The sequence below is a fragment of the Cebus imitator genome, unplaced genomic scaffold (assembly GCF_001604975.1).
Source record: "Cebus imitator isolate Cc_AM_T3 unplaced genomic scaffold, Cebus_imitator-1.0 Scaffold68, whole genome shotgun sequence".
Lineage (NCBI taxonomy): Eukaryota > Metazoa > Chordata > Mammalia > Primates > Cebidae > Cebus > Cebus imitator.
Window position 1 is genome coordinate 9,911,739 of NW_016107383.1, and position 25,831 is coordinate 9,937,569.

The 25,831-nt window shown below is 42.5% G+C and overlaps 1 protein-coding gene across 1 annotated transcript in view; it reads left to right on the top strand.

Annotated features, from left to right (window-relative positions):
- Positions 1–10,059: 10,059 nt before the first annotated feature.
- The window catches only part of FER1L6 (fer-1 like family member 6), a 157,818-nt gene continuing 142,046 nt past the window's right edge, over positions 10,060–25,831 (top strand). The window contains exons 1-5 of the mRNA XM_017530746.2: positions 10,060–10,139; positions 17,987–18,104; positions 20,754–20,808; positions 20,906–21,037; positions 24,149–24,211. Of these exons, the coding sequence (XP_017386235.2) occupies positions 10,064–10,139; positions 17,987–18,104; positions 20,754–20,808; positions 20,906–21,037; positions 24,149–24,211 (444 nt within the window). The 5' untranslated portion in view covers positions 10,060–10,063. The remainder of the gene's footprint in view (positions 10,140–17,986; positions 18,105–20,753; positions 20,809–20,905; positions 21,038–24,148; positions 24,212–25,831) is intronic.

Below are 25,831 nucleotides of genomic sequence, written 5' to 3' on the forward strand. Positions count from 1 at the left end.
GCCTCTCCAAAGTCCCTTCAAAGTTATGTTTGATTGAATGGGTTGACAGATGAGACTTCAGGTTTATTTTTTCTATGTGAGACATCGATGAAAACTGAAGCAATAAATTTCTGGTGGAGACTTTTAAGTCATATCTAAGGTATGGATGATTGGAAGCTGTTTGTGAGCAATTGCACTGAGTTGCCTCATTATATTTCAAGTTTTAACTGATTTAGAGAGCATCATTTGACTGTGCTAATTAAAGTTTTTATTCTTGGAACTAATCAGCTTGAGTGAAGTATAGTTTTTCTCCTTTTGGTTATAGAAGCTATTAAAGAACTCAAACATGTAAAGAAAACTCCTTTGCGGGCCATGTTTGAAATAACGTAGTCATTCATTTTCAACATTGAACTGCTTTTGCTTTCAACAGATATGAATTTCCTTTCATATTTATTTTTTAAAGTATCTACAGAAAAATAATTAGGCTATGACTTTTAACCCCTTGGAACATTGTATATAATGTGTAGTATTTCTGAAGTAAAACTCTGCTGAAGGAAAAAGCCCATTTTTGACTGAATGGGATTCAAAGTGTGTCTTTTATCAGAGGTCACCTGGCCTAGTTTAGAGAGGAAGCATTGTATGGTGGGGTTCATGCTTGCTAAGTTCTTCACATTTCTAGTGGCTAAACACAGGACAAATGAACATCCAGAAGTGCTAGCTCTTCCCATGAACAGATTTATGATCTTGAACTTGTTCTTTCTTTTCAGGTTGGTGTTTTTTTTTTTTTTTTNGCCTCCCCTTGTTCCCCAAGCTGGAATGCACTGGGGCAATCTCGGCTCACTGCAACTTCTGCCTCCTGGGTTCAAATGATTCTCCTGCCTCAGCCTCCCAAGTAGCTGGGATTATAGGTATGCATCACCACACCTAATTTTTTGTATATTTAGTAGAGATAGGATTTTGCCATGTCGGCCAGGCTGGTCTTGAACTCCTGACCTCAAGCAATCTACCTGCCTTGGCCTCCCAAAGTGCTAGGATTACAAGTGTGAGCCACTGTGCCTGGGCTGAATAGGTTGGTTTTGATTGGTGGTTTTCAAACTTTAAAACTTAAATTTATTCACATATTATTCAAACTCCTTAATATATAAAACATAAAAATGGATCCCCTCAGGTATGAGAGGAGGGGTGGTGTCCACACTGGGCCACTGAATTATATACTGAGTCTTCCTCCCACGTCTGAACCCTTGGTGCAGACCCCTGGGCTTGATGATTATAATCCTTCCCAATTCAAACAACTGAATCTTTTCCAACTTCTAATTTAGCTTAACTTGTTTTCTCTAGTCATTCTGCACAAAGACAGACATGGAAGTGACTTTATTATTTCATCTCTTCTTGACCAAAATGGGATAGTGTACCAGGGCCTAGTGCAGTGCTTGAAACACAACAAGGCTCTGTGTACTTTTTTTTGAATGACCATAAGGGACTGGTGGTAGAGAAATAGCCAACCATTAAAAGGTGTTTAGGTATGAAGAGAAAGAAAAAAGAAGATGCATTAGAAGTGATTTTAAGAAATGGAGGGAGACTGAGGCTGGGTGACAGGCAGAGCTGCTGCTCTATTAACAGAGTACAAATTGTTTTTCAGGCCCTAGAGTGAACAATTTCCTTTTTCTCCCCAGCTCCAAGATGAGTATTAGGATTATTATCTTCTGCCTGTGTTCTCAGTCTTGGAATGATTTTAACTCTTTTCTTGTTATATGATACGTTTTTAAATAGGACCAGAGCACTTCCATTGAATTCTTGTGGAGCTTTCTGTCCATAGACTCCATCTGTCCATCCATCTATCCATAAGCCAACATTCATTGAGCCTTGCCGTGTGCCAGGCATGGTGCTAGATGCTGAGGATGCCTATGTAAACGAGGCATGATTGTTGCTTTCAAAAGCTCAGCATCTAATAAAGGAGAAGGATGTCTTTTCAAGTAACTGTAATGATCCATGTGGTAAGTATTTAATACAGTAGAGATAAGAACAAAGTGGTAGTGGAGTCCAGAGGAGTGAGTGACTTGTGGCTCCATTGCAAAGCTGAAGAACACATCAAAGAAGGCAGTTGAGATGGGCCTAGGAGAAAGATTTGGGTGTTGCTAAGTAGAGATGGGAGAAGTCCCCTTCAGTGGAAGGCCTAGGGTGGGCAGTGGTTCATGAACAAGAGAATGCGATGAGTGGAGGAGGAGCTGTCCTTCAGGCTGGAGTACAGGGTTTGAGGATCAATTGCTACATTGATGAACTGAGACTATATTGTGAAGAACCCCACGAGACATTCATAGAAGGTTGCGCTGGTTTTTTGATTTAATTAATGTGTGTAGAATACAACACTTTAGTGTTTACAAACAGTATGTTGGCTCTGTTATCTCATTTGATATCCATGATTGTCCTGTAAGAGAGACATAACTTATCCTCCATTTTATAAATGAAGAAACTGAGGCAGAGAGAGGTTAAGGATTTACTCAAGGTTGCATAATTAGCATGTGGCTTAACTGATTCTCGAAGCCAGGGCTTTCAGTCTAAAGAGCTATGCTGTTTAAACATTAAATCTTGAAGCATAACATATAAACATAAAAAGCCACACCCACAAATCCTAAGTGTATGAATTGAAAATTTTTACAAAGTGAATGTAGTAAATAATCTCCAAATCAAGTTAGGGAAGTTTGACTTCTTTCTAATATTGCACTTTCCAATCTACAAGCATGGAATATTCATCTTATTTTGTAATTTCAGGTTATAGATCTTGTTTATATTTCTTAGACTTATTTCTCAGTTTTTGAATTTTGATGCTATTATAAAATCTTTTATTTCAAATTTTAATTTATGATTCTTTGCTTTTGGTATAAAGAGGTACAACTTACTTTCATATATTGACTTTGTTTTTAGGTATTCTGCTAAATTCAGTTAGTAATTCAACTAGACCGACATTATTGGATTGGTCAGGGCCTCCAGTGCTGTGATGAATAGAAGGGAAATAGTGGGCATCCTGTCTCCACCTCCCCCCCCTTTTTTTTTTAATATCAGAGGACAACTTTCATTGTGTACTGATATGATATTGGTGTGATGCTGACTTGTAAAAATTGTCAGATTCAGAAAATTCTGTTCCTCTGGTTTGCAAAGATGGTGGCAGAATGGAAGTTTCAGGAGGGAGGGAACAGGAATAGAAAGTCCAGTTAAGTCTGAACTAGCACCAGGAGCCATGTGGACCTACAGGAGGGAACGCATGGGAGAGATGTCCTAGGTTCCTCTATTTCCCCAGTCATTCTTACTTGATCATTGCTCATCTCAGGAAAGCTTCAAAAGAAAAAAGAACAGTAAAAGTTGCCAGGATTCTCTTTCTCTGAAGTCCTAAGTAGTGTTCTTGAAGATATTAAGAGGTATTTAATGATAAAGGTGTGGCGTTCAAATCCATTTGGAAAAGTCTGAATACAACAACCCCCTCTTAGAGAGTCACAGTGCACAAAGCTCTGAGAACCTTGCAGCAAAGGCAGTAATTTAATTTAACACAGCACCCATTCTCCTATCTTCAGCGTTCACAGCATTAACAAAAAGGAGGTTCAGAGGAATTTCATAGATCCACTCTTAGGAAGTTTAGGAAGTTTAATGATTCCTATTTGTAATAAAATCTGTTATGAGTCAGTGTATTGGTGTTCCTGAGGTTATAACCATACCCTTCTCTTTCCCCTAGACATTCAGAACCAATTGAGAAAGAAACCCAGGCATCAAATAGGGATCAAAATATTACCTCGATTGCTGGTGAAGCTCAACTGGAGAAAGCTGTTGGGACTGGAGTCCAGATTGGTTTTCAAATGCTTCCCTCTGAATCAGATGGACTTGTCCACCCAGCTGCAGGAAGGAGAAGCCCTGCTCAGTGGTTACTTCCACTTGCACAGCAGAGCAGAAAGTAGAATTCAAATGTTCTGTGGGCAGGCAGACCCAAAGGAAGAAAGACCACATGGGAATAAGAGCTTTGGACCTTAGCCCTTCCCAAGTGAGGACTGTAAACCCAATGCCATACTCTAATAATTCTACCAAAAGATAATTAAGCAATGCATGGGAGGAAGAAGGTTTGGGGAGTGAAGAAAAAGCAGAAAGCCTAAAAAAGATGGGAGTTTGGAACTTCATTTATGCTGGGACAAAGGGAGAAAGAACTGCTTGTACCAAGTGCTAAGAAGCTGTTTGTAGTCTATTTTTGGCTTAAAGGTTGATTCTTCATGTTTAGGAGAGTGGAGAGCAGGGCTTTGATTAGCTGGGATATAAAGAAGATGGAATAGGAAAGATGAACCATTTTCTTGGGGGCCCAGGCAAGAGGAAGTTTTAGGCTGCAGTGTGGGCATCTAGCAGCCCTAACTGTACTGCATTGTTGATGTGACTTGCCAAAGTTTGTTTCTCTGTTTTTCTGGCATTGTAACCCGCTCAGTTATGTGCGATGTGCTGATGCTGAGCTGTAGAGGGGGAGGAGCAGGAGAAGATGGAGGCCAGTGACCCCAGACTGAAAAAGATCCCCAAACCCCTGGAGGTTGGCTACTATCATGGGCACTGCTGGCATGCCCAAGGGCGGGCAGGAAGCATGCAAGAAAAAGGCCTCCATTCTCCTGGGGCAGTCCTGCAGCCTTGCCCTCTTGCTGTCTTGCTCTTGAACACTTAGCAATTTCTCTGAAGGGCTATGAGAGGCTGGCTTAACAGGGATGGGCTTTACATGGTGTGGTTCTGAATTATTCCTGAGTCATTCTTGGTTCAGAGAAGCCACAGGAAGAGGAATTAATTAGCATTCTTGGGGGTGTATTTCCTAGGCTCAGCTCACTCTTGAAGGTGAACTATTGAGATTCCCAATCACTGTCTGTTGAATTGTGATATTTGAATCTCATTATAATGGTTGAGGGGACTGGAAAGTACAAAATGAGGGCCAAACACAGAAACATCCACTTACTATCACAACAAGATAGAGGATTCCGAAACACAGTAGGCAAGAATGAACTGCTTCCCATGAGACTGGGAACCAGGGCCCATCCATTCAGGCCATTAGCCTTGCTTGAGAGATTTTTGATCCAAAAGAGGATTGTGCTTTTTCCCCTAAACCTGAGGATTCTGTTCCTCCAAGGCTGAGCTCATCCTATGCATAAGTAGAGAAGGTAACCAATTCTGTGGGCTAATTATAGGGGTTGGGGTTGAGCAGAAGGGAAGTGGAGTTGGATTATAAAGTGCAGCCTACCCAAATGTGACTACTAAAGGCTCTGCTGAATTTAATAAATTTCATCATCCAGTTTGGTTAAGAAATTCTTTTTTTTTTTTTTTTTTTTTTTTGAGACAGAGTTTCACTCTCGTTGTCCAGGCTGGAGTGCAATGGTATGATCTCGGCTCACGGCAACATCTGCCTCCTGGGTTCAAGTGATTCTCCTGCCTCAGGCTCCCGGGTAGCTGAGATTACAGGCATGTGCCACCACAACTGGCTAATTTTGTATTTTTAGTAGAGACAGGGTTTCTCCATGTTGGTCAGGCTGATATCAAACTCCTGACCTCAGGTGATCTGCCCACCTCAGCCTACCAAAGTGCGGGGATTACAGGCGTGAGCTACCATGCCAGGCCAAAAAATTCTTTTAAATTTCCCTTCAATTTCTCTTTGAGAGGATAGCTCTTTACAATTCTCTTTGAGAGGATAGCTCATTGGTACTATTTACTTAAACACAGGGTTTGTAACCCATTGCACATTAGAGAGAATCACCAGGGAAGCTTAAAAACCACCAAGCCTTGCTCCTATCACTGATCGATGAAATCACACTCTTGAGGATGGTATCTGGCGAAGTGTGGAGCACAGTTTTAGAAAGCTACCCCTATATGGATTAGATGTGTAGCCAAAGTTGGGGCATCATTGCCTTGATGAAACAGAACATTCAATACGTAAGTTTTGATGAGAAGATCATGAGGGGACAGAGAAGTTCTAAAAGCATGGTGAGACAGGGTATCACATGGATTTATATTTTAACAATTTCTGTTGAAATCTACATCACAACGGTTTCTATGTGTAGTGGTCTGCCATTAATGAACATATCTTAGTCTTAGAAAGCAAGATGAGTACCTAGATAGGACATCCTCAAGAAGGAATTTTCCAGCAGGCTACAGGTTTTTCAGATAACCTTTGAATAATGGAAAAATGTTGTGATTTTGTTGTGTTTTAAGATAGACCTCATTATATGCAAATTTCTTTTTTGGATGAAAAGACTTCATTAAATACATAATTTTTTTTAAGTGTGTAATGATTTCACATAAATTCACAACTCTGCTAAAGGTTATTTTTTTTTTAATTTATATATTTTTTCTGTACTGGGTGTTATGGCTTTGGGTTTGGAAGGTGAGGTGCACAGGTAACCTGCATCCTCAGCCCTCTTAGGTAGTGAAGAGAGCAGCATGGGCCAGTACTGGCCATGCTGTTGACACAAGTAACTTAGTGCTTGGCCATTTGGCCTGAGCTGCCTCCATTCTGCAGTGAAGGTAGAGAAGGTGATTCCAGAAGGGGAATCTGGTGACACAAGTGGAAGAACACATGGCAACTCTGGCTGTGAGCAGTGCTCTAATCCTGACTCTGCTGAGCCATGGACATGACATTAAATTAGCTATTTGTAAAGCTTTTAATAGTTCAGCATGAGGACTCAATAAGGTCATCTGTGTAACATCCCAGTGAGAAAAAGCAGAACTAAACTTATGGGTACTTCCTGAACAAGAGGAACAGCAGAGGAGCCTGGAGCTCAGAGAAGTTCCATGTCCAGCCCTAGTGACGTAGTTGGAAAGTGGCGTACATGAGACCCACACTCCCGCAGTCCAGCCCCTCTTTCTTGTGCCAGGCTGGCTGCCTCTCTGCAGTGCGGGCCTTGTGGTTAAACACTGAGTAATGCCACCAGAACAGATGTGCTGAGCAAATCTAACACGTGCCTCATTTAATGCTCTTATTGTTTGGATACAGATATCGGAGTCGCAGTAGCTTTCACCCTGAGGAGACCAGGTTGGTATGGGGGTTCCTGTATATCTCTTGACTTATCTTGGGGATGACCCTGGGAGGATATTCAATAGATCCTAAACCAGAAAGCCCCATACTTTTTGTGAAGTGGTAGGGTTCTCATGCTGGAATTCTTTGCAAAGTAAAGGAAGTGGGGGACATGGTGGCAGCTGTCTTAGGGACTTACCAGGTAAGTCTTCCTGATTTGGTGATTGATTCCAATACAATGTCTGGAAACCCTGAAAGCCTCTCATTTGTCAGAAAGGTTAATAATATCATCTTCCTCATGGTATGCTGTGGGGATCCTAGGAGATAATGTGTGTAAAATGATGTTCCTGGCACATAGTGAGTACTTTATACAAGTGTAAAAAATTTTAAACTCACCTTTCCTTGTTATCAATATTGTGACAATTTGTAGCATGCTTTACACTTGATAAACATTGTTTCCTATTTTAATATCACCCTGTGAATTGGGTAAAAAATGTCCTTGTGTCACATGGGAAGAAATATGCATCTGAGTTAAGTATCCAATCCCAAATTCTAGAGCTAACAATGAATTCAGGCAGGTGCCTGAGCTGAGCCCTGTGTCTCTAGTTCATTTTCTACTGCCCGATCTGCCAGTGGCACCATTGTTCTGGGCTAGTGAGCCATGCTGCCACTTACTGCTTGATGTCGCAAGGCTGTGGAGAAGAAATCAATTTTCATCAAGAAGTCTTTTCATGCTGGGAGTCATGCTGGGTGTGCCCTTGATGACTGACTCACGGTTTCAGGCAAACAACCTTGTGTGTTTGTGATACTAACATCAGCCCACCCAAGAGGGCCAAGCTGGTTGTAAATCTTTTGGGCATTCCTGAAAGTTTATTTGGCTTACTCTGTAGGGGACCTGAGCTGTGCCTAGACCTCTGCTTCTCAACACAGGTCTGCCTTATAGTAATTAAAAATTTCTGAAGGTGGATTGAGACATCAGTATTTTTATAAACTTTCTTAGGTAACTCCAACTAGCAGCAGGGTCCAGAACTCTTGGCTTCAGAGGGGCAGGGATGCCTGTTTGTAAGAGGTGGGACATCTCTTCCTCTTCCCCTGCTCATGACAGCATCTTCAGCCACGCCCCAATACCTCAGGCACTAGCTTCACTACTGGAGAACTCAGAATGCTGAGGCTAGCCGTGGCAAGAATGTCAGCTCCCGAAAGGAACCTTCTGTCTCCCTTGGTAGATACTGTCTTTTATTATTAGAAACTCCCTATTTGTGAATGGGAGTCACTTAGCTGCTTCAAGCAGTCTCCAGAGCCCACTGGCCGGGTTTCCAGGAACATTGGATTCTGCCTCTGTGAACTGATCCTGGCAGAGAGCACCTAGGGACCACAAATGCCGATTCGGGGTTGGGAAGGTACTAGCTTTAGGTCTCCGGCTTGGGAGCTACCCTTTAAAAACAGAACAGTGAAAACTATTATTGGAAGTCCACCTTGTGTATGTTCTCCAGAGATTCCTGGGAGACTTAGGATGATGTTCTTATCAGAGGATGATGGCAAATCAAAGGGAGAAACTGTTACCTCCAAGAAGGGCACTTATTTAGCACTCTGTATATACACTGTCCTAGGTGCTCTGCTGCATTACCTCATTTTATTCTCACAACAATCCTGTAGAATAGTTATTTCCATTATACACAGGAGGAAACTGAGGCTCAGAGAGATACTGGACTTGCCCAAGGAATGAGGGGTCCTGTCCGTATCTGGGTGCTTTCAGAGTTCATTCTTTTCATCGTAATATATCTCAGGGTCTCAAAGGACCCCTGAGTTTCCCTTGGCAGTCCCCATTTCTGATGCTCGTCCTCTCTACAACATCCTTTAACAGTGGTGCCCAGGCCTCTGCTTGCTCACCTCCAGGGACGGGAACCTCATTTCCTCCCAAAGTAGCTCACTCCACTGTTCAGACAGCACTGATGTGGTGGCACCTTAATTCCTTATCTGAATCAACGCAGGGCGTATATAGAATAAGTGAGCAAAAAAGTGAATAGAATAAGTGAATGAGTTGAGTGGACATCTGTCTCCTAGTGCCCCAGAGCCCTGTTCTCAGCAGCCCTTCAGCTCAGAAAGGGGTTATGTAGGAGGCTGGCAGAGCCTTAGGAATGCTCTTGTCTGTCAGAGACCATAGACTGGGAGCTTCATGCAATGAGAAGGAGGCTTACAGGCATGGTGTTGGGTGCCTGTAATCCCCAGCTACTCAGGAGGCTGAGGCAGGAAGATAGCTTGAACCCAGGGGGTGGAGGTTGCGGTGAGCCGAGATCGTTCCACTGCACTCCAACCTGGGCAACAGAGCAAGACTTCATCTGGGGGTGGGCGGAGAAGAGAAGGAGGATTAGAAATGGCTTCCTGCGCATGGTTAACAGTAACAATAATAGCAGTGGACATTTGGGGCATGTGCCATGTGCCGGCTGAACTGAGCTCTTGTGGTGTGACCTCAGGAAGTTCCAGGCCTTCTTGACCTTGGTCTCAAGAGAGCCCAAGTCTGGTGATGGTGTTCACTCTGCTGAAGGTAACGGACAGGCTGCGGCTGCCCTGTGGTTAGACGTTGGCCTTTGAAATCAGGCAGGGCTGGGTTCCAATGGTAGCTCTGATGTTCAGAACTGTGTGATCTTAGAAACGTTGCCCAGCCTCTCTGGGCCTTGGCTCCTCATCTGTAAGATGGGCAGGAGAGGGTTGCTGTGGTGATTAAATGACGTGACTGCTTTTTTATGCCTGTAAGAGTGCCTGGTGAGGCAGGAGAAACAAATTTCGGCTAGTGTTATTAGTATTCAGTTTGCCTCTCCACATGCAATTCCAGGTGGACCTCAAGATTCCAATTCAGGTGGGGTTTTTGTGTCTTCTGCAAAAGCAGAGCTCCCTGGAGAGCTGTTGGGTGCCCCTGACCCTTGTTTTTTGCCCCCATCCTGGGTGGATGAGGAGGCTGATGGGCTTCAGGAGAGTTCGGTATATTTATGTATCTACCTTCTCCTAATATGTCTGAATGACTCAAAGTTTCTATTATTGTTTTGTTTGTTTGCTCTTTTCAGAAAGGGGATGTTTGGGCTGAAGCTGAAGAAGAAGAAGAATAAAGCAGAGAAGGGGTTAATCCTAGCCAACAAGGCTGCGAAAGGTGAGGCTCAGGGTGGGGTGCTGACCACTGGGGCCTGAGAGTCTGGCAGAGTGGGACCCTCCTTGGCTGAAAATACAGTCCCTTTCCATGAGAGTGAGGGGGAGTGTGAGTGTGATGCCCTCTGACCCTTTAGGTCCTGCCAGTCACAGTGTGGGCCCAAGACAACCCCCACGGCCCTTGGTCGTCTGGGCCAGATGGGTGGGTGGGCATGGAAGGGGTCCCTATGAGAAAGCAGCAGCAGAGTTCAAACTCTGTTTCTGTTCTTGTTTATTCTATGACCTAGGATGAGTGGCTCTGAGTCTCAGCTTCTCCTTTGTCTAATGTCATGACATGGGTTGCGGGGCTGATCTCACACAGCTGTGGGGAGGATCAAGTGAGATTTTGAAAATAAGGGTTAGGAGCACAGCTGCTGTGGGGGAGGCTTCACACGCGCTATCTCGTTGAATCCCTCCACCATCTTCCCAGTAAATATTGTCACCCTAGTTTTACAAATGAGTTTTTTACAGAGATGCAGAGAGAGTAAATAAAATGTAGAAGAGACGCTGCAGAATTTGCAAGGCCCAGTGAAAAATAAAAATGCACAGCCATTGTTAAGCTATTAAGAGTTTCAAGATGGTGACAGAAGAGGGTGAAGCAAGTGCAATGAGATTCTTTTTTTTTTTTTTTTTTTTTTTTTCCTGAGACGAAGTTGCGCTCTGTTGCCAGGCTGGAGTAATGGCATAATCTTGGCTCACTGCAACCTCTGCTTCCCAGGTTCAAGTGATTCTCCTGCCCCAGCCTCCTGGGTAGCTGGGACTACAGGCACATGCCACCACACCCAGCTAATATTTGTATTTTTTGTAGAGATGGGGTTTCGCCATGCCGGCTAGGATGCTCTCGGTCTCTTGACCTCGTGATCCGCTTGCCTTGGCCTCCCAAAGTGCTGAGATTACAAGCACGCGCCACCGCGCCCGGCCACAGCGAGGTTCTTCTGAGTTTGGGGTCCTGTACAGCTGCACAGACCGCATACCCATGAAGCCAGCCCTGAGTGTGGGAGGCACACAGCAGGAAGCAACAGCGTTGGGATGTAAATCCAGGCTGTCTCACCTTCTGCTCTTAGAGTGGGCTACTTCCTTCTCCAGAGGGGCAAAGTCTTGAGTTACAGCGTGAATTGCATCAGTAGAGGCCAGGCCCAGCACTGGGTAGATCCTCAGTGTTTACTGAATCACATTGGATCAATGGTTTCCACGTGGACAGATATGGGGTGGTCCTCTGGAGACTTCTGCTACATAGTCTTGACTAAAAACCAGCTCAAGGCTAGTTTTCTGGACCATTCCTAAACCAAAATGGTACCGTGGGTCTCATTAATCTTCACCCCTCTTGTCTCTTGGAGGGCCTCCTTCACTGCCGTCTACTGCAGATATCCTGTAGCCTTATGTTGTACCTAACTCCACCCTTTGGCCTCAAGTAGAACCTATCCTTACGGTAGAAAAACATGGAAACTCATTCATATGAAGGTATTGGTAATGATTAACAGCCTTGGATGAAAAAGGAGGGACATTGCATTTTCAGTGGGGACAAGGCTTAATGAAAGCTTAAAAGTCCTTGTTGATTCAAACCGTACCAGGGAGTGGGTGGAAAAGGCTTTGGGATTATTTCTGGTGTCTTTGAAACTATAACACTGTGGGAGGCCCTGTGACACAAGGTTGAATAAGGCACAGTCCTTTCCTGCTAGGACATTATGAAAAACAGTATTTGACATATTTAATAAGTCTCTGCTGTTTTCTACTTAACATACATCATTCATGACTCTGAAAAGTAGTTTCTGCTGCCCCCATTTTATAGCAGAGGCTCGGAGAAGATGAGTGGTTTGCCCCAAGTCACACAGCTAGGAAGTGGGGAAGCTGGCTCCTGATCCCGGGTGAGTCTTATACCAGAGCCTGGGCTTTGCTACCCCATGAGCGACCTCCAGTTGAGAGCCCTCCCTGAGAAGCTGGCGGATATCAAGGGTAGTCGACCACAGGCATTTCAGAGCAGCTGGCTCCTGTGGCTCATTCTAGAGTGTGCAGCCCACAAAGCAAACAGGGCAGAGGGGAATCAGGCCCCTCCTAGAAAGTAAATGGCATCCATCCTGCTGTCCAGAGGCCAGCCCTGTGGGAGACTGAAGAAACCGGGACCAGGGAACAGAGACTTTGGTCTCTCATTCTTGGCCTGGCCTGGACAGTTAGGACTCTTCTGGGTGAAATGTTTGGTGATTTTCTAAGTCCCTTGCTTTTTTATCTGTGTATTTTGAGGCATCATAGTTACATCTTAAATTCTTAAAATTATCTTTACCCTAACCTAACCACTGGCCACACAACAAATAGTTGTGGGTACCTCCCAGTCATCCATGTGCTCATTTATTCAAAACGTATTAGTGGAGTGTCTAAGCGTTGGCCCTGGGCTGGGTTCTGGGAATCTAATGGCAGAGACTGGACGGTCTCTGTCGGGGAGGACAGCCCTGTGCGGGACTCTTCTGCTTGTCCCTCTGGGTCTATTCTCCATCCTTAGCCAGCTGCTCTGTGTCCTCTATAGGGGCATGGCCCAGGTCATTTGCCCTCTGCCTTTGGGCTGGCTCTGACCAATGGAGTGCCCCAACAGGAGGTGTGGGAGGGAGGAGCATGGGTCAGGCTCCAGGTGACCCTGTCCCTCACCTACAGGAGGGTCGCTGCTCCTCATAGGGAAGCTGACCCCACCAGACTTCCTGTCCTTCAGGGTTCCAGTAACGCTCTCTCTACTTATTTTGGGGAGCGTCTAAGAGTGAGAACAGCTTGGCTGTTGTGAGCCCCAGATGATGGCAAGACCTTTTATGGTTTTCCTGCACAAACCTCTATAAAACGTCCTCAAATCATCTTACTCTGATTGTACCATCTGCTGCCTATTGGGACTCTGATTGAGGTAACTAATGGAATTGCAAGTTGGGAAAAGCGCTATTTAAAAAATTAAAAAAAAAAACAAAAAAAACAAATGGACAGCAGACTGAAATGGAGACTGTTGGGGAGTCTCTTAGTGCAGTCAGAGAATTCTCGCAGGAGGTAACATTTAAACTACAACTTCAAGGATAAGAGGGAGCCCACCGGGCAATGGGCAGGGAGGAGAGCAGTGCAGGCAGAGGAATGGCTGTGAAAAATTCCAAGCAGCAGAGAGCTTGTGAGGTTAGATGAGACTAAAAATGGGGCCTTGTGGAGAGAGCACATGGAGTGGGTGAGACGGCCAGGCGGGCAGAAAGCGTGGGCAGAACCAGATGGAGCAGGTCTCTAATTGCAAGTTGTATATGGACTTCATATTTATTCCAAGTGCAAGGAAAGCCATTGAGCGTTTTTCAGAAAGTGATGTGATCTGATTTTTATAAGGTCACCCTGGGTGCTCCATGGTGAGTATACTGAAGAGAATAAAGTAGTAACTCAACAAATTAATGAATGAGTGCTGTAGAAGCAGCTTTACTTTTTTATTTTTTATGTATTTAGTTTTTTGAGATGGAGTTTCACTCTTGTTGCTTAGGCTGGAGTGCAATGGCATGATCTCAGCTCACCACAACCTTTGCCTCCCATGTTCAAGCGATTCTCCTGCCTCAGCCTTGTGAGTAGCTGGGATTACAGGCATGCACCACCATGCCTGGCTAATTTTTTTGTGTTTTTAGTAGAGATGGGGTTTCTCCATATTGGTCAGGCTGGTCTTGAACCCCCGACCTCAGTTGATCTGCCCACCTTGGCCTCCCAAAGTGCTGGGATTACAGGCGTGAGCCACCGTACCTGGCTAGGAGAAGCTTTAGCTGCCTGCCTTTCTACCTCGGGGTCTGTCTCACCCTCCAGAATTGTACACCCCTAGAGGGAGGCGTGCGTGATTTCTTAACTCCTGCAGCCTCAGCATCTGTCCCAACACTTTTTCTTGCATATATAAGGTGTCTTTGAATGTTCACTGGAAACTTGAAATTTGACAGGGGGGCCCCTGCCTCAAGGCCCTTGCAGTCAAGGAGGGGAGCCGGTATTTTATCTTGCTGCTTCAAGGAGCACAGCCAGGCACTGACATTCCTTCTGGCAGCTTTGTAGTGCTAGCCTTGTCTTTATTTCCTGAGTGAAAGAGTAATAAAATCATATTTCCATTCATGCAGAGATCCTCTCTGTAGCTACTGAGCACCTACAAGGCCAGGCCTATGTGTATGAGCTCCCTGGATTTCTCCTGAGGCGGTACTGTTGTATGCAGTTTGCTGTTTATAATTGGAGAACCAAAATGCATCAAAGCTAGAAGATACCTTAGAAACTATTAAATTGATGGGTTTAGAAGTTGAGTCCCCTGGAGCCCTGGGATTCTGAGCCATGGCTTCGAGAGTGTCTGAAGATGGGGCTATGAGCATCTGCAGGAGGCCCCTGTACCCATTCCACTCCATGGAACATAAAACAGTTTGGTATAAACAGGCTTGTGTTATATACCGAGATTCCATATCAAGTTACATTTATAAAAGGATTCTGTTGCTTTAACAAATTTTAAAACCATTTTTCTTGCCCAATTGTTTTGTTTTATGGTCAAGAAAAATAAATGCCAAGAAATTCTGAGTGACTTGTTCAAGTCACCCAACTGGGAATCCATAGGCTTGAGTGTCTACCATGGACCCTGTATAAAGCTGGGGGCTCTATATAGTTTGTTTAATTCTCTTAACAAACCTGTGGGGGTAAATGATGTTAACCTCGCCTTGTTTTACAAATGAGGAAAATGGGACTGAGAGAAGTAACTTGTCCCAATCATAGAATCACAGAACTAGAAAGTGGAAGGACTGGAATTTGAACCCAAATCTTCTGGATTCAGGTCCTTGGACTACATCTTGCAGAGTCTTTTGGTTTATTAGAAGTGGCTCAGGCTTTGCTGTATAGTAGGACCACCTGGGGAATTTCACCAATCTCAACATCCAGCAACATTCCAGTTGAATTACATTAGAATGTAGGGTTGAGGGGAGACAGTTCTAAGGAATATGTTTATTATCTATTCACTTAAATTTCCTAAATGCACGTGTACTGTTTCATAGGGCTTCCTAAGAAACTGACCCTTCCTAGACTAGTTTGTCACAAACTACCACTAGCTCAGTAACTTAGAAGAAGACAGATTATTCTCTCCCAGTTATAGAGGCCAGATGCTGGAAATCAGTATCACTGGGCCAAAATCACAGGCTACACTCCTTTCAGAGTCTGCTGGTCACCACTTCTAGCTTCCAGTTGGGGTAGCATCTGTCTAATCTCTGCCTCCATGATCTCATTGCCACCTTTTTTTTTTTTTCTGTCTATGCAAAATCTCTCTTAAGGATACATGTGATTGCAAATAGGGTTCACCTGGAGCATCTCATCTCAAAACTCTAATGTAATCACATCTGCAAAGACCTTTTTTCCAAATAAGGTAACATTTATAGGCTCCAGAGATTAGGATTGGCTATCTTTTCAGAATATCACACCTTGCTACTCAAAACTGACCTGCAGACAGCAGGAATAACCTCATCTGGCATCTAGCTGTTAGAAATGCAGAATTTGTCTGAGCATGGTAGCTAATGCCTCCGATCCTAGCACTTTGGAAGGCCAAGGTGGGATGTTTGCTCGAGTCTCACCAGCCTGGGCAATATAGTGAGACTCCCTCTTCTCCACAAAAAAGTATTACAAGAAAAAATTAGTTGGGTGTGGTGGCATGTGCTTGTAGTCCCAGCTACTCAGGAGGCTGAGGTGGGAGGATCCTTGAGCCTGGGAAGTCAAAACTGCAGTGAGCTGAGATCTTGCCACAGAATTCCAGCTCCAGCCTGGGCGATAGAGTAAGACCCTGTCTCCAAAACAATTAAAAAGAAATGCAGAATCTTGGGTCCCACCCAGACCTACTGAATCAGAATCTTCATTTTGACAGCTGCCCAGGTGGTGCTTATACATTATCAGAGTTTGCCAATGAGGCTCAGAGAATGAATGATACATCTAAAGTTCCATTGCAGCAAGGTCATGATTTGAAACATGTCTTTTGTTAACTTAAATCATACAATGTATAAATTTAGAAAGTAGACTTTATTTTTAAATAAAGGGTTACAGCCTGCAGGTGCCCATTTTGACAGTCTGGGAAGAATAGCCTTCGGCAGAGCCCAGAGACAGACACTTCGAGAAAGGCAAGAGTAAGACAGGAATTCAAACTGAAAGGGTTGGTCAGGTATATGTATTTAACAGTTTACAGGAGGAGCTATGAATATTCATGAAGGTGGTCTTGATGCATGTGTTCTGAACACACGTGTATGTTATTTATGACCCATATTTATCTTGGAGTGGAGAGTTAACCTTTAAATGTATTTAAATTAGGCCCTATATGTCAAAAGATCTTTTTAAAAAACAAGCTCCCAAGTGTGCAGACTCTTTAGACCAGCCAGAAGCAGTCTGTGGTCTCTGGGTCTATGGTGTTTTTTACCAGGAGAAAGTCACTGAAGTCAGTCTCCTGTCTAATTAAAGCTGTAGTTATAGCTTGCAGAACAGGGGCTAGGAGTCATTTACTCAGTGTCTGTCAGTGGTGGCCAAGCAATAAATTGTTTATTGCTTATGTTGAGGCTGGTGCTTGTGCAGCTGCTAGAGAAAAAGAAAAACCTAACAGAAATCTAATTATTTTTTCCCCTGAAATCTAAACAATTTAACTGTAAAATACTTAGGATATTCAGAAAAAATGGTTTGATCATCATTTATGTATGAATATTTAAGAAGATATATCAAAATTTATGAAATATTGTACTTTGGCTTATGTAGGAAGCCATATATATTAAATGCTCCTAAATGTTTAAATATCGAGTTTTGTGAGTAAGATTTTCTTGAGGCTTCAGTCTTAGTTTTCTTCTCTACAAGATGAGACTATTAACACCTCTGCGTCTGTCTGTGTATTATACGTCAATGTATGATTTAGTAACTTAGAGATTAAGGGGAACAAAAAGATAACAAATGTTGGGAAAATGATAAGACAGTTAAGAGAGGTAAGAACATACTGTGAATGTTCAGAGGTGGAAGTGATTGCACCTAGATGGGAAAACAGTTAAATGTTCTTGAAGGTGCATTTAAGTTAAGCTTTGAAGACAGGTAATTCTTTACTAGCTTTTCTACATTTTCCTATTGTTTCCCCTAGGACTTTATACTGTTATTCATGAAATCTAGAAAAAATGTTATTTACAGTATTGACAGCAATTCTAATAAAGTAAGAATTTATCATTTCAATGTAACAATTAGTTTACCGTACCAAAATAAACAATGTGTTTTCTAAAAAAATAGAAAAACCTGTGGCAGTTAGAAGTCTTTTTTTAAGTGTAGGAGTGCATGACTGAACCCTTGCCTGCCATGACTTTAGGTCTTGTTTGTAATTTGGTATCTTATTGCCACAGAGAGTCCATTTTGTCAGTCTTATGATCTCTATTTTAACATTAATGCTGGTCACTTGTTGTGTCTAAACCACAGAAAAGACGTATAATGACTTCCTGTCTCATTATTGCCAAAAACTCAGTTTTTAAGATTTTTCTGGGGTTCCCATTGGGTTGGGGGGCTTGCTTAGGATTTTATTTTTAGTTTACACTTCAGATTCATAATCTAATTTTTCTTTTCATAATCCCATTCACATAAATCTGTTCTTTTTTTGGAAACAGAAGATGCATAATTTTAGAAAACTGAAGGATGTACCTGGCATTTCTACCAATAAGATGTTAAGTTTTATGCCAGGAGAGTCTGCCTTCTAGTCTCCTTGTACCACTTATGGTGCCTGCCATGGTGCTGGCATAGGGTAGGGGCTCAATTGCCACCATGTGTCAATTTAACAGGATTTTATTCCTTTGTTTGCTTCTCCAGATAGTCAAGGTGACACCGAAATACCACAGGAGGAATCTTCTCACCAGGAAGGACCAGGAGATTTGGTCCATAATGATGCTTCTATCTTTCCTATCCCCTCAGCTCCTCCAAAGAGAAGGTACAGTATTGATGCCAATGGTCAACACACATTTGCTGAGCATCTCCTATGTGCCAAGCACTGCTGCAGGTGCTGGGAGAAAAGGGGAGAGTAAGACATAGTCACTGTCTACAGGGAGGCAAGGTCTAAGGCAGGAAGACTGTCAGCTCAGTTTTCTCTATGGCAGTGCTGGCCTCTAGATACCGTTCAGCCTTCATCAGGCCAGAAGCATGGTTCTGCAAACTTTTGGTCCTAAATCTCCTGAGTGAAGGTGCTAATGTCACTCATAGTTCAGGAATGACAGCAGGAGCTGCCTCTTACCTGCTCTTTGATTCATCAAGGTGCTCATTATCTTAGCTTCTTGTCTGTTTCAAATGAGAAGGCGGTTCTTATACTACCCAACAGAAAGTCAAACCAAGCTGGCCTTCTGCATGTATTTTGCTGTATCGGTTAGCAATGATGTGTAACAAATAGCCCCCAAATCTGTGGCTTAATATAATAAGCATTTATTATTGTTCATGAATTAGCTGGAGAGTTTTGCTAATCCCCAGTAGTTGCAGATGCATCATTCATGTTTCTGTAGTCATTTGACAGCTCTGCTGACTCACTTTAGTTTAGGAGTTGGCTGGTGGTAGCCTGGCCTAGTACTGCTTTAGCTGAGACCACTGGCTCTACTCTGTATGATATCAGGTCCTCCAGCAGGCTAGTCTGAGCTTGTTCTCATGGTGGCAATGGCAGGGTTCTAAGAGAATGGAAGTACAGAAGGTCTCTTGAGGGGTAGGCTTGGAACTGGCAAAAATCACTTGTGCTGCATTGTTGGCCAATACAAGTTACCAGGCCAGCCCACGTAACAATAGGAAGAGACTAACAGTTACAGGGCAACAAGCTTGGATACAGAGAAGCCAATGACTGGGGCTAACAGTGCTTTCAGTCTACCATATTTGTTTATGGCAATTTCCTACTTGTCATCATTCCTCATTCCCTTCCCTTTCTTTTCCATTCAAAGTTGTTACTATCAATAAAGCAAATGAGTACTTCCTTATGTGGCTGATCCTAGTTGTTGTTTCTGGGTGTGGCAGGATCTCAGGGTGCATATGTATGAGGCAGAGGGCAGTGGGAATTGGAGAAGGTGATAACTCAGATGTTGACTCTCGAAAGAATGAAACATGTACACACCTACTCACTGCAATATCTCCTTCCTTCTCTGTTGCACCCTGACAACCACCACCCCTCTACCCTAGCCCCTGAGTAGGGATTTCAATTATTTTTTAATACTCAAGACATTTCTTGCCATTTATTTTACCAGGGTGATAGCGTTGAATAGAGGAAGGTATGAGAAAGAGAAGTAAGGATAATAGCCTTCCTCTTTTTTCTAGGTCAGAACGTTCTCCAGCAATTGAAATTCTGCCCACCCACCAATGCTCAAGTCAAATCCAACCTCTGCAGCGAAACCTTTGTTGGATACCCTGGTCCTCAAAAATTTTTGTCTTAACATCTCTTCTGTCATATTTTCTTTTCCCTATGACACATTTTACACTTGTCTACTAGTTCTTTTTTAATACACTTTTCTCTTCTCTCCCATGGGTGGTAGATTGCTTGTAACTTCTTGAGGACCAGAAGATGAAGATGGCTTATTCAGTTTTGTTTTTCCTCTGAGTCTAGCACTGGGCTTTCACATCATAAATAATCAGTACAAATTTACTACCTTGTTGATGGACTCATTAAATGATATTTACCCTTTCCTACATGCATCGTCTCCTTGAATCCCCAGAGTAACCCTACGCGGTAGGAATTCTTGTTTTTATTTCAGTTGAGGAAATTAAAACTAAAGTCCAAAATTGGGGAGAATAAATATTCTAACTCAGATCAGTCTGACTCCAAAGCTCTGAGATTTTTACTAATGTGTTCTCTGTTAGACTCAATTATAATTAGCAGAAATGGGATGAAGTCAAATGCAACATGGTATTGTTAGTAACCAAGAGGACAGAATGCATCAGGAACTCAAGCTCAGTTCATTTCCCACTGATGTCAGCTTCTTGACGACAGGGATTCTTCGTCTCTTTCTGTTGTTATCAATCCGTAAATGCCCAGGTGTTGCCCATCCATTTTCAATTACTTGTGACAGTCTAGATAAATGAAATCCCCTGGAATGTGAAATCTCATGGAGATGGCATTTTTAGTTGTTCCTTTCAATTTTTTCCTTTACCAATTCTTTCAAAAGCAGTCATGAAACTCTGAATTATATCCGTTAGACATGACAAAGTAGTCCTGGGTATGGAATCAGGCAGGAGACTGGGAGTTCCTTATTTAGAGCCAGCTCTGCCACTGATTTGCTGAGACATCTCAGTTTCTCATTTTGTTTAAAAATACTGATAATCATATAACAAGAGCTGACATCGATTCTTGCCAGGCACTGGGCTAAACCTTTGTATACATTATATCATGTAATTCTAGCAATCATCTCAGAAGTGCTGTTATAAGCTCCATTTTTAGAATGGAAAAACTCAGAGGTTAAGTCATTTGTCCACTTATGCTTATCTCCCCCAGAGATGTAGAGAGAATATGTAATAATATTAAATGAAAGGACTTAGAAATACTTGGCAGAATATTATCATGGCTTATGGATATTCTTGCTTGATGAAACAAGTATATTAAACTTTCTTTTAATAGATCAAAACTGTTGACTAAGATCCACGATGGGGAGGTCAGATCCCAAAATTATCAAGTAAGTGACTGGTTCTTCCTGCCCAGCCTCCCTCAGTGCTTCCTGTGTGCATGGAGGGCGATATCTGAAATGGTATCCACACTGCCTTGTGCTGTAGATTGCCATAACCATCACCGAGGCTCGCCAGCTGGTAGGTGAGAACATTGACCCAGTTGTGACCATTGAGATCGGGGATGAGAAGAAGCAAAGCACAGTGAAGGAGGGAACCAACAGCCCATTTTATAATGAAGTAAGTCACGGAGGTCACCCACGGCCTTTGCAAATAACATTCTCTTCACCACCATTCTGCAGGATTCTTCAGTCAAATAGAAGAGCTGTGTCCCTCCTGCCTCCCTCCCAGGCCCCCATTTAAGCCCATGGCAAACTCGCTGAATCTCCTTACAAACACACCCTCCTAAAGCTTTTCACAAGAAAAAGTGGTGGAAAGGAGAGGCAAGAAATCCCTCCGAATTTTAAATCCATTGCTACATTTTCAACACACATTTTCTTATTTCTTTTCAGCTTGTTTTCAGCCATTATAAGCCCTGGGTTTATAGACAGTAAATTGATTGAATGTTGGTTAGGAAGAAGATACACATTCTTCTTCCTGGCAGAGACACTGGAAACTTAATTACTGTTTTTGAAATAGGGCTACTGCCTTGGAAACTAAAAGTTACATTTTTCTAAGCTGTGTAGAAAATATAAAGGAAAATCTCAGGTTTCTAAATATCATACATGCTAAATTCTCTTTTTAAAATAAAAAAATTACATGATTTAAAAAAATATATGGTAAAGAGGCAGAAAGTAGACCATGATATAGAGTAATGTGTTTCTCTCTGATCTTTGATTCCCAGTCCCCTAGTCCTCTCCCTGGAAGCATTCATTCTCACTAGGCATTTGTATATCTTTCCAGAGATATTTCAAGCATGTACCAAAATACAAGGAAATATTGTACCCAAATGATAGCATTTTATACATACTGTTCTGGACTCTTCACAAAACAATGTATCTTGAAAATAAATCCCTATGGGAGGTCCAGCTCATTCTCATTTTGCCTTCCTGGCTGAAGAGTTTTCCATTGCCTTGATATGCCATAATTTACAAAACTAGTCAGTCTCTCATGAATAAATATGAAATGCTTTCAACTTTTGCTTCTACTTATAATAGTATAACTGGGTCACAAGGTATATGCATTTAAAATTTCCATGTTGCCAACTGCCTTTCAAAGAGGTAACAAGCATTTGTTTTCCTGTAAGGACTTTGACGCAATGAATTATTTCAAAAAAAATGCAGTATACTCTTAATCCCTATTCACTTAATGGGAGTGGTAATTTAAAAAGAAGGCAGGGAGAGCACAGATAATGAAATCAACAGAAAATGCCCAAATCCCATTGGAACTAATGACTCTTTTCCTCTTCATCATTTCTGCCTCAGAGCCTTTAACTATGAGTGAAATGTCAGTAGATTTTGCCTTCTTGTTCTACTGTCTAACCCCAGAAGAGCTTTTGGCGTAGATGTAATATGAAATAATATATGAAAATGCTATAAAACTGCAAAGCTCCACAGATTTACTAATTACAATAATTATGCCTACAAGTCCTGGATCTAAATGACATTAAACTGGGCCCAAGTGTCATTGGTAGGAAATCAAGCAGAAATACAAAAGTTGAACTAAAACCCTTTGTTACAACCCTTGACCTAAATATTCAAGCCCAAAGTTAATCAGGTACTGAAGGAACCCACTAGCTGGGGCAGGGGAGCATTTCCCAGCTAGAAGAATGTGTGCTGGCCTGGAGGTCTTGGAAGACTATGTTAGGCAGTGGAGTCTGAAACATATGTAACCCAGCAGAAGGTAATAAATGGTGCAACTCATTTGTCCATCCAAAGGAAACACAGCATCTGGTATATTCAGAGAATGGAGAATTTTGTGTAAATGAATTTTCCACATAAATTTTGAACACTAGAACTCTGAAAAAGTTTAAGCATATATATGAGAAATTTCTTGAACTGTTCTATGTATTGTCCTGTCTTCTTAAACAGAAGACACTGACCGTAATGGAATCTTTGGTTGATCTCTCAAAACCACCATTTTGAGGAGCTCTTACAGTATATGATGACATCTTTCAGTTTCCACATTTTGGTTTTTCTGTTTTGCCCTTTGAAAGCAGCCATCAGCACTTGGTCAGTTCTTCCTTTCCTACTGTGACCATGTCTATCTCTGAGGGGCCATTCCTCCAAAAAAGAAAAAAGAAAAACAATCCAAGAAACAGCTTCCCAGCCCTGTCTTCCTGATCCCCTTCAGTTCCCAAAATGCACAAACCAGGACAAAACACCACTTCAGTTTATTCATATTTTAATCATACAACCTCGAGTTTGGGAGGATCTTGACTTAAGAGTCAGATGGCGAAATATCTAGTACTTGAACCCCTTGTGTGATAATGTCAAGAGACTAATGGTCCCAGGTCCAGCAATAACTAGCAATAGGAACCCGGGTAGTCACTTTTAAATTCTTTAGTCTTCAGTCTTCTTATCTGTAAAACATGGGCTGGTCTAGATGATTTCTCCAACTCCAAAATTAAATCGTGTTCTTAATATTAGAAATCCCCATGTCTATAAATTTTTTTTTGTATTCTCTCTCTAGTAAATCCTGGTAATTTCACGGGGATATTTGAAACTGAAAAATCCTGGGAAAAATAGATTTTAATCAAGTACACCCCAATTTAAAACCATACTGAAATACCATTTTCACTCATAATTATAAACAAAAAAGTGAAAAGAACTAACAGTATCAAGGGTTGGTAAGATTATAGAGAGATGGCTATATTCATATGCTGCCAGGAGGAATATAACATGCCCATTTATACTCTCTATTCAAAAGTTGCATGTACTTAATGTATGACCCAGCAATCCCACTTCTCATGTTCATTTTAGAGGATTACTCACATGTATCCTATGCAAGAATGTGATTGACGGCATTCTTTTCATTTGAGACCAGCCTGGGCAACATAGTGAGTCCCTGTCTCTGCAAAAAAAATATATATAGCCAGGTGTGGTGGTATAGGTCTACAGTTCCAGCTACTCAGGAGGCCGAGGTAGGAGGATTACTTGAGCCCTGGGAGGTGCGGCTGCAGTGAGCCACAATCATGCCACTGCACTCCAAACTAGCCAACAGAACAAAACCCTGTCTCAAAAAAAAGAAAAAAAAAAAAAGAGTGTGTGTATGGGGGTATTGACAATCAATTGATGATGTATATTTATGCAGTAGTTGGTTAGAATGACAAAGATCTAAACGCACTCCAAGAACAGGATTCTTGGGTGCAAGTGTGGGGTTGATGGCCAGAATGAACTTTTTGTTTTGCAGTACTTTGTCTTCGACTTCATTGGGCCCCAAGTGCATCTTTTTGACAAGATCATCAAAATCTCAGTAAGTATAGCGTTGGTGTTGATTGTTGCAGAGAGGTGGGGGAGATTCTATGTGTTGGGAACTCTCTGGGTCAACTCAGCATGCTTAGAGGCAAGTGTGAGTCTGTGAGTTTGTAATCAACATGCAGAACTTGAAATCACCAGGATGGAGGAGTCTGGGAAGAAAAACCACCTCAAGAAAATCTATGCTTCTTGGAAGTGGGTGGTAAGCTACTGTAAAGCTATTGATTGAATCGTGTAGCTTACTAGTGTGGGAAATGTGAAACATATGCTTCAAGTGACATCTTAAGGCATTGCCAGTTTTAGTTGGTTTCTTTTAATCAAGCAAATGTTTGTGTTTCTCTCTTGGGCTGACATCTTGACGAATGATCATTAATTATATCTCCTTGCCCTCCTAGTTGGGTAATGAATAAAGAAATAGGAAAAAGAATTAGGGGGAAAAAAAATCAGTGTCATCAATGGTAACGCTGGATCAGAGGATTTGGACTAAGCGGTGGCCATTGGGATTTTCAAAAGTTGCCTCTGAGTGTAGGCCTCAGAAACTGCCCTTGGGGAAGTTGACTCAGCTGCACAGACCCTTCCTCAGCGCTGCCAGGGGACATGCAGAGACAATGCTTCCTGTTCTAAGGACCCAGTCCGAGTTTGCCCACCACAATGAAGACAGGAATGGGAAGGGGAAATGCCCATGTTGAAGCCAGACTGGTCCAAATGAGAGAGAAGTCAGGCCAAATGGGATTGTTACGAACTTCACACCATTCAGCAAAGGGACGGAGACCAGTGAATGACAGACTGCATCTATCTTACCAGTCTGAGAGATCACCGCGGCTTCTCCCAAGGTGGGGAAGGAGAGCTGGAGAGTAAGTTTCTCTCTTCCAAACAGTTCTGAAAGGACACAGTTCCTACTTCATATATCAGCATAGGAAGTCTGGAGAACAAGGGAATGATTTCCTCTACAGTCATACCAGCGCTAATCAGAATTGCGAGGATGACAAAACTTGATTTGAAGATTTCCTTCCCTGTCTTTATCACTGACTCCATATAATACCTAAAAAGATATATAAAATACGTTCCCTTTAACCACAGATGACTGTCTGCAGTCCTGCGTTATGGCTTAGGTAATAGTGGAATTATGACATTACCCTTCCCGGGAGACTTGAAGAATGTGACTCTTGAAGAATGAGAAGTCACCGAGAGCCAAACAGTCTTGAGGTTTGAATTTCAGGCATGATGACAAGTACAGGGATATTTCAGGACCTGCGACAATGCCCAGGACTTTGTTCCATCATCAGGCAGCCACCTTTTTGTGGAATCAGCTCCATAGGAGGCTTTTAAGACTGTCTGATAAGCAGTTTTTTTATACTGTGCCATAGACTAGGGTCAGGACTGTTTGTGGGACATGTGGACTCTTAGACAAAGGATCAAAGCTACTATTGGCTATCTCTGTTTCTCTAATGTAGAAGAAGAGATTTTGGTGTCTCTGAAAGATTCTTAGACAAAAGGTTTTAAAATGAAATCTTCCCTCGGGAGAGGAAAGTTTAACACAACTTTTCTGTTAGTCCATGAACTAACTGAAAGTCCGTGTGCCCAGAATATATTCAACATGGGATAAGACGTGGGTGAG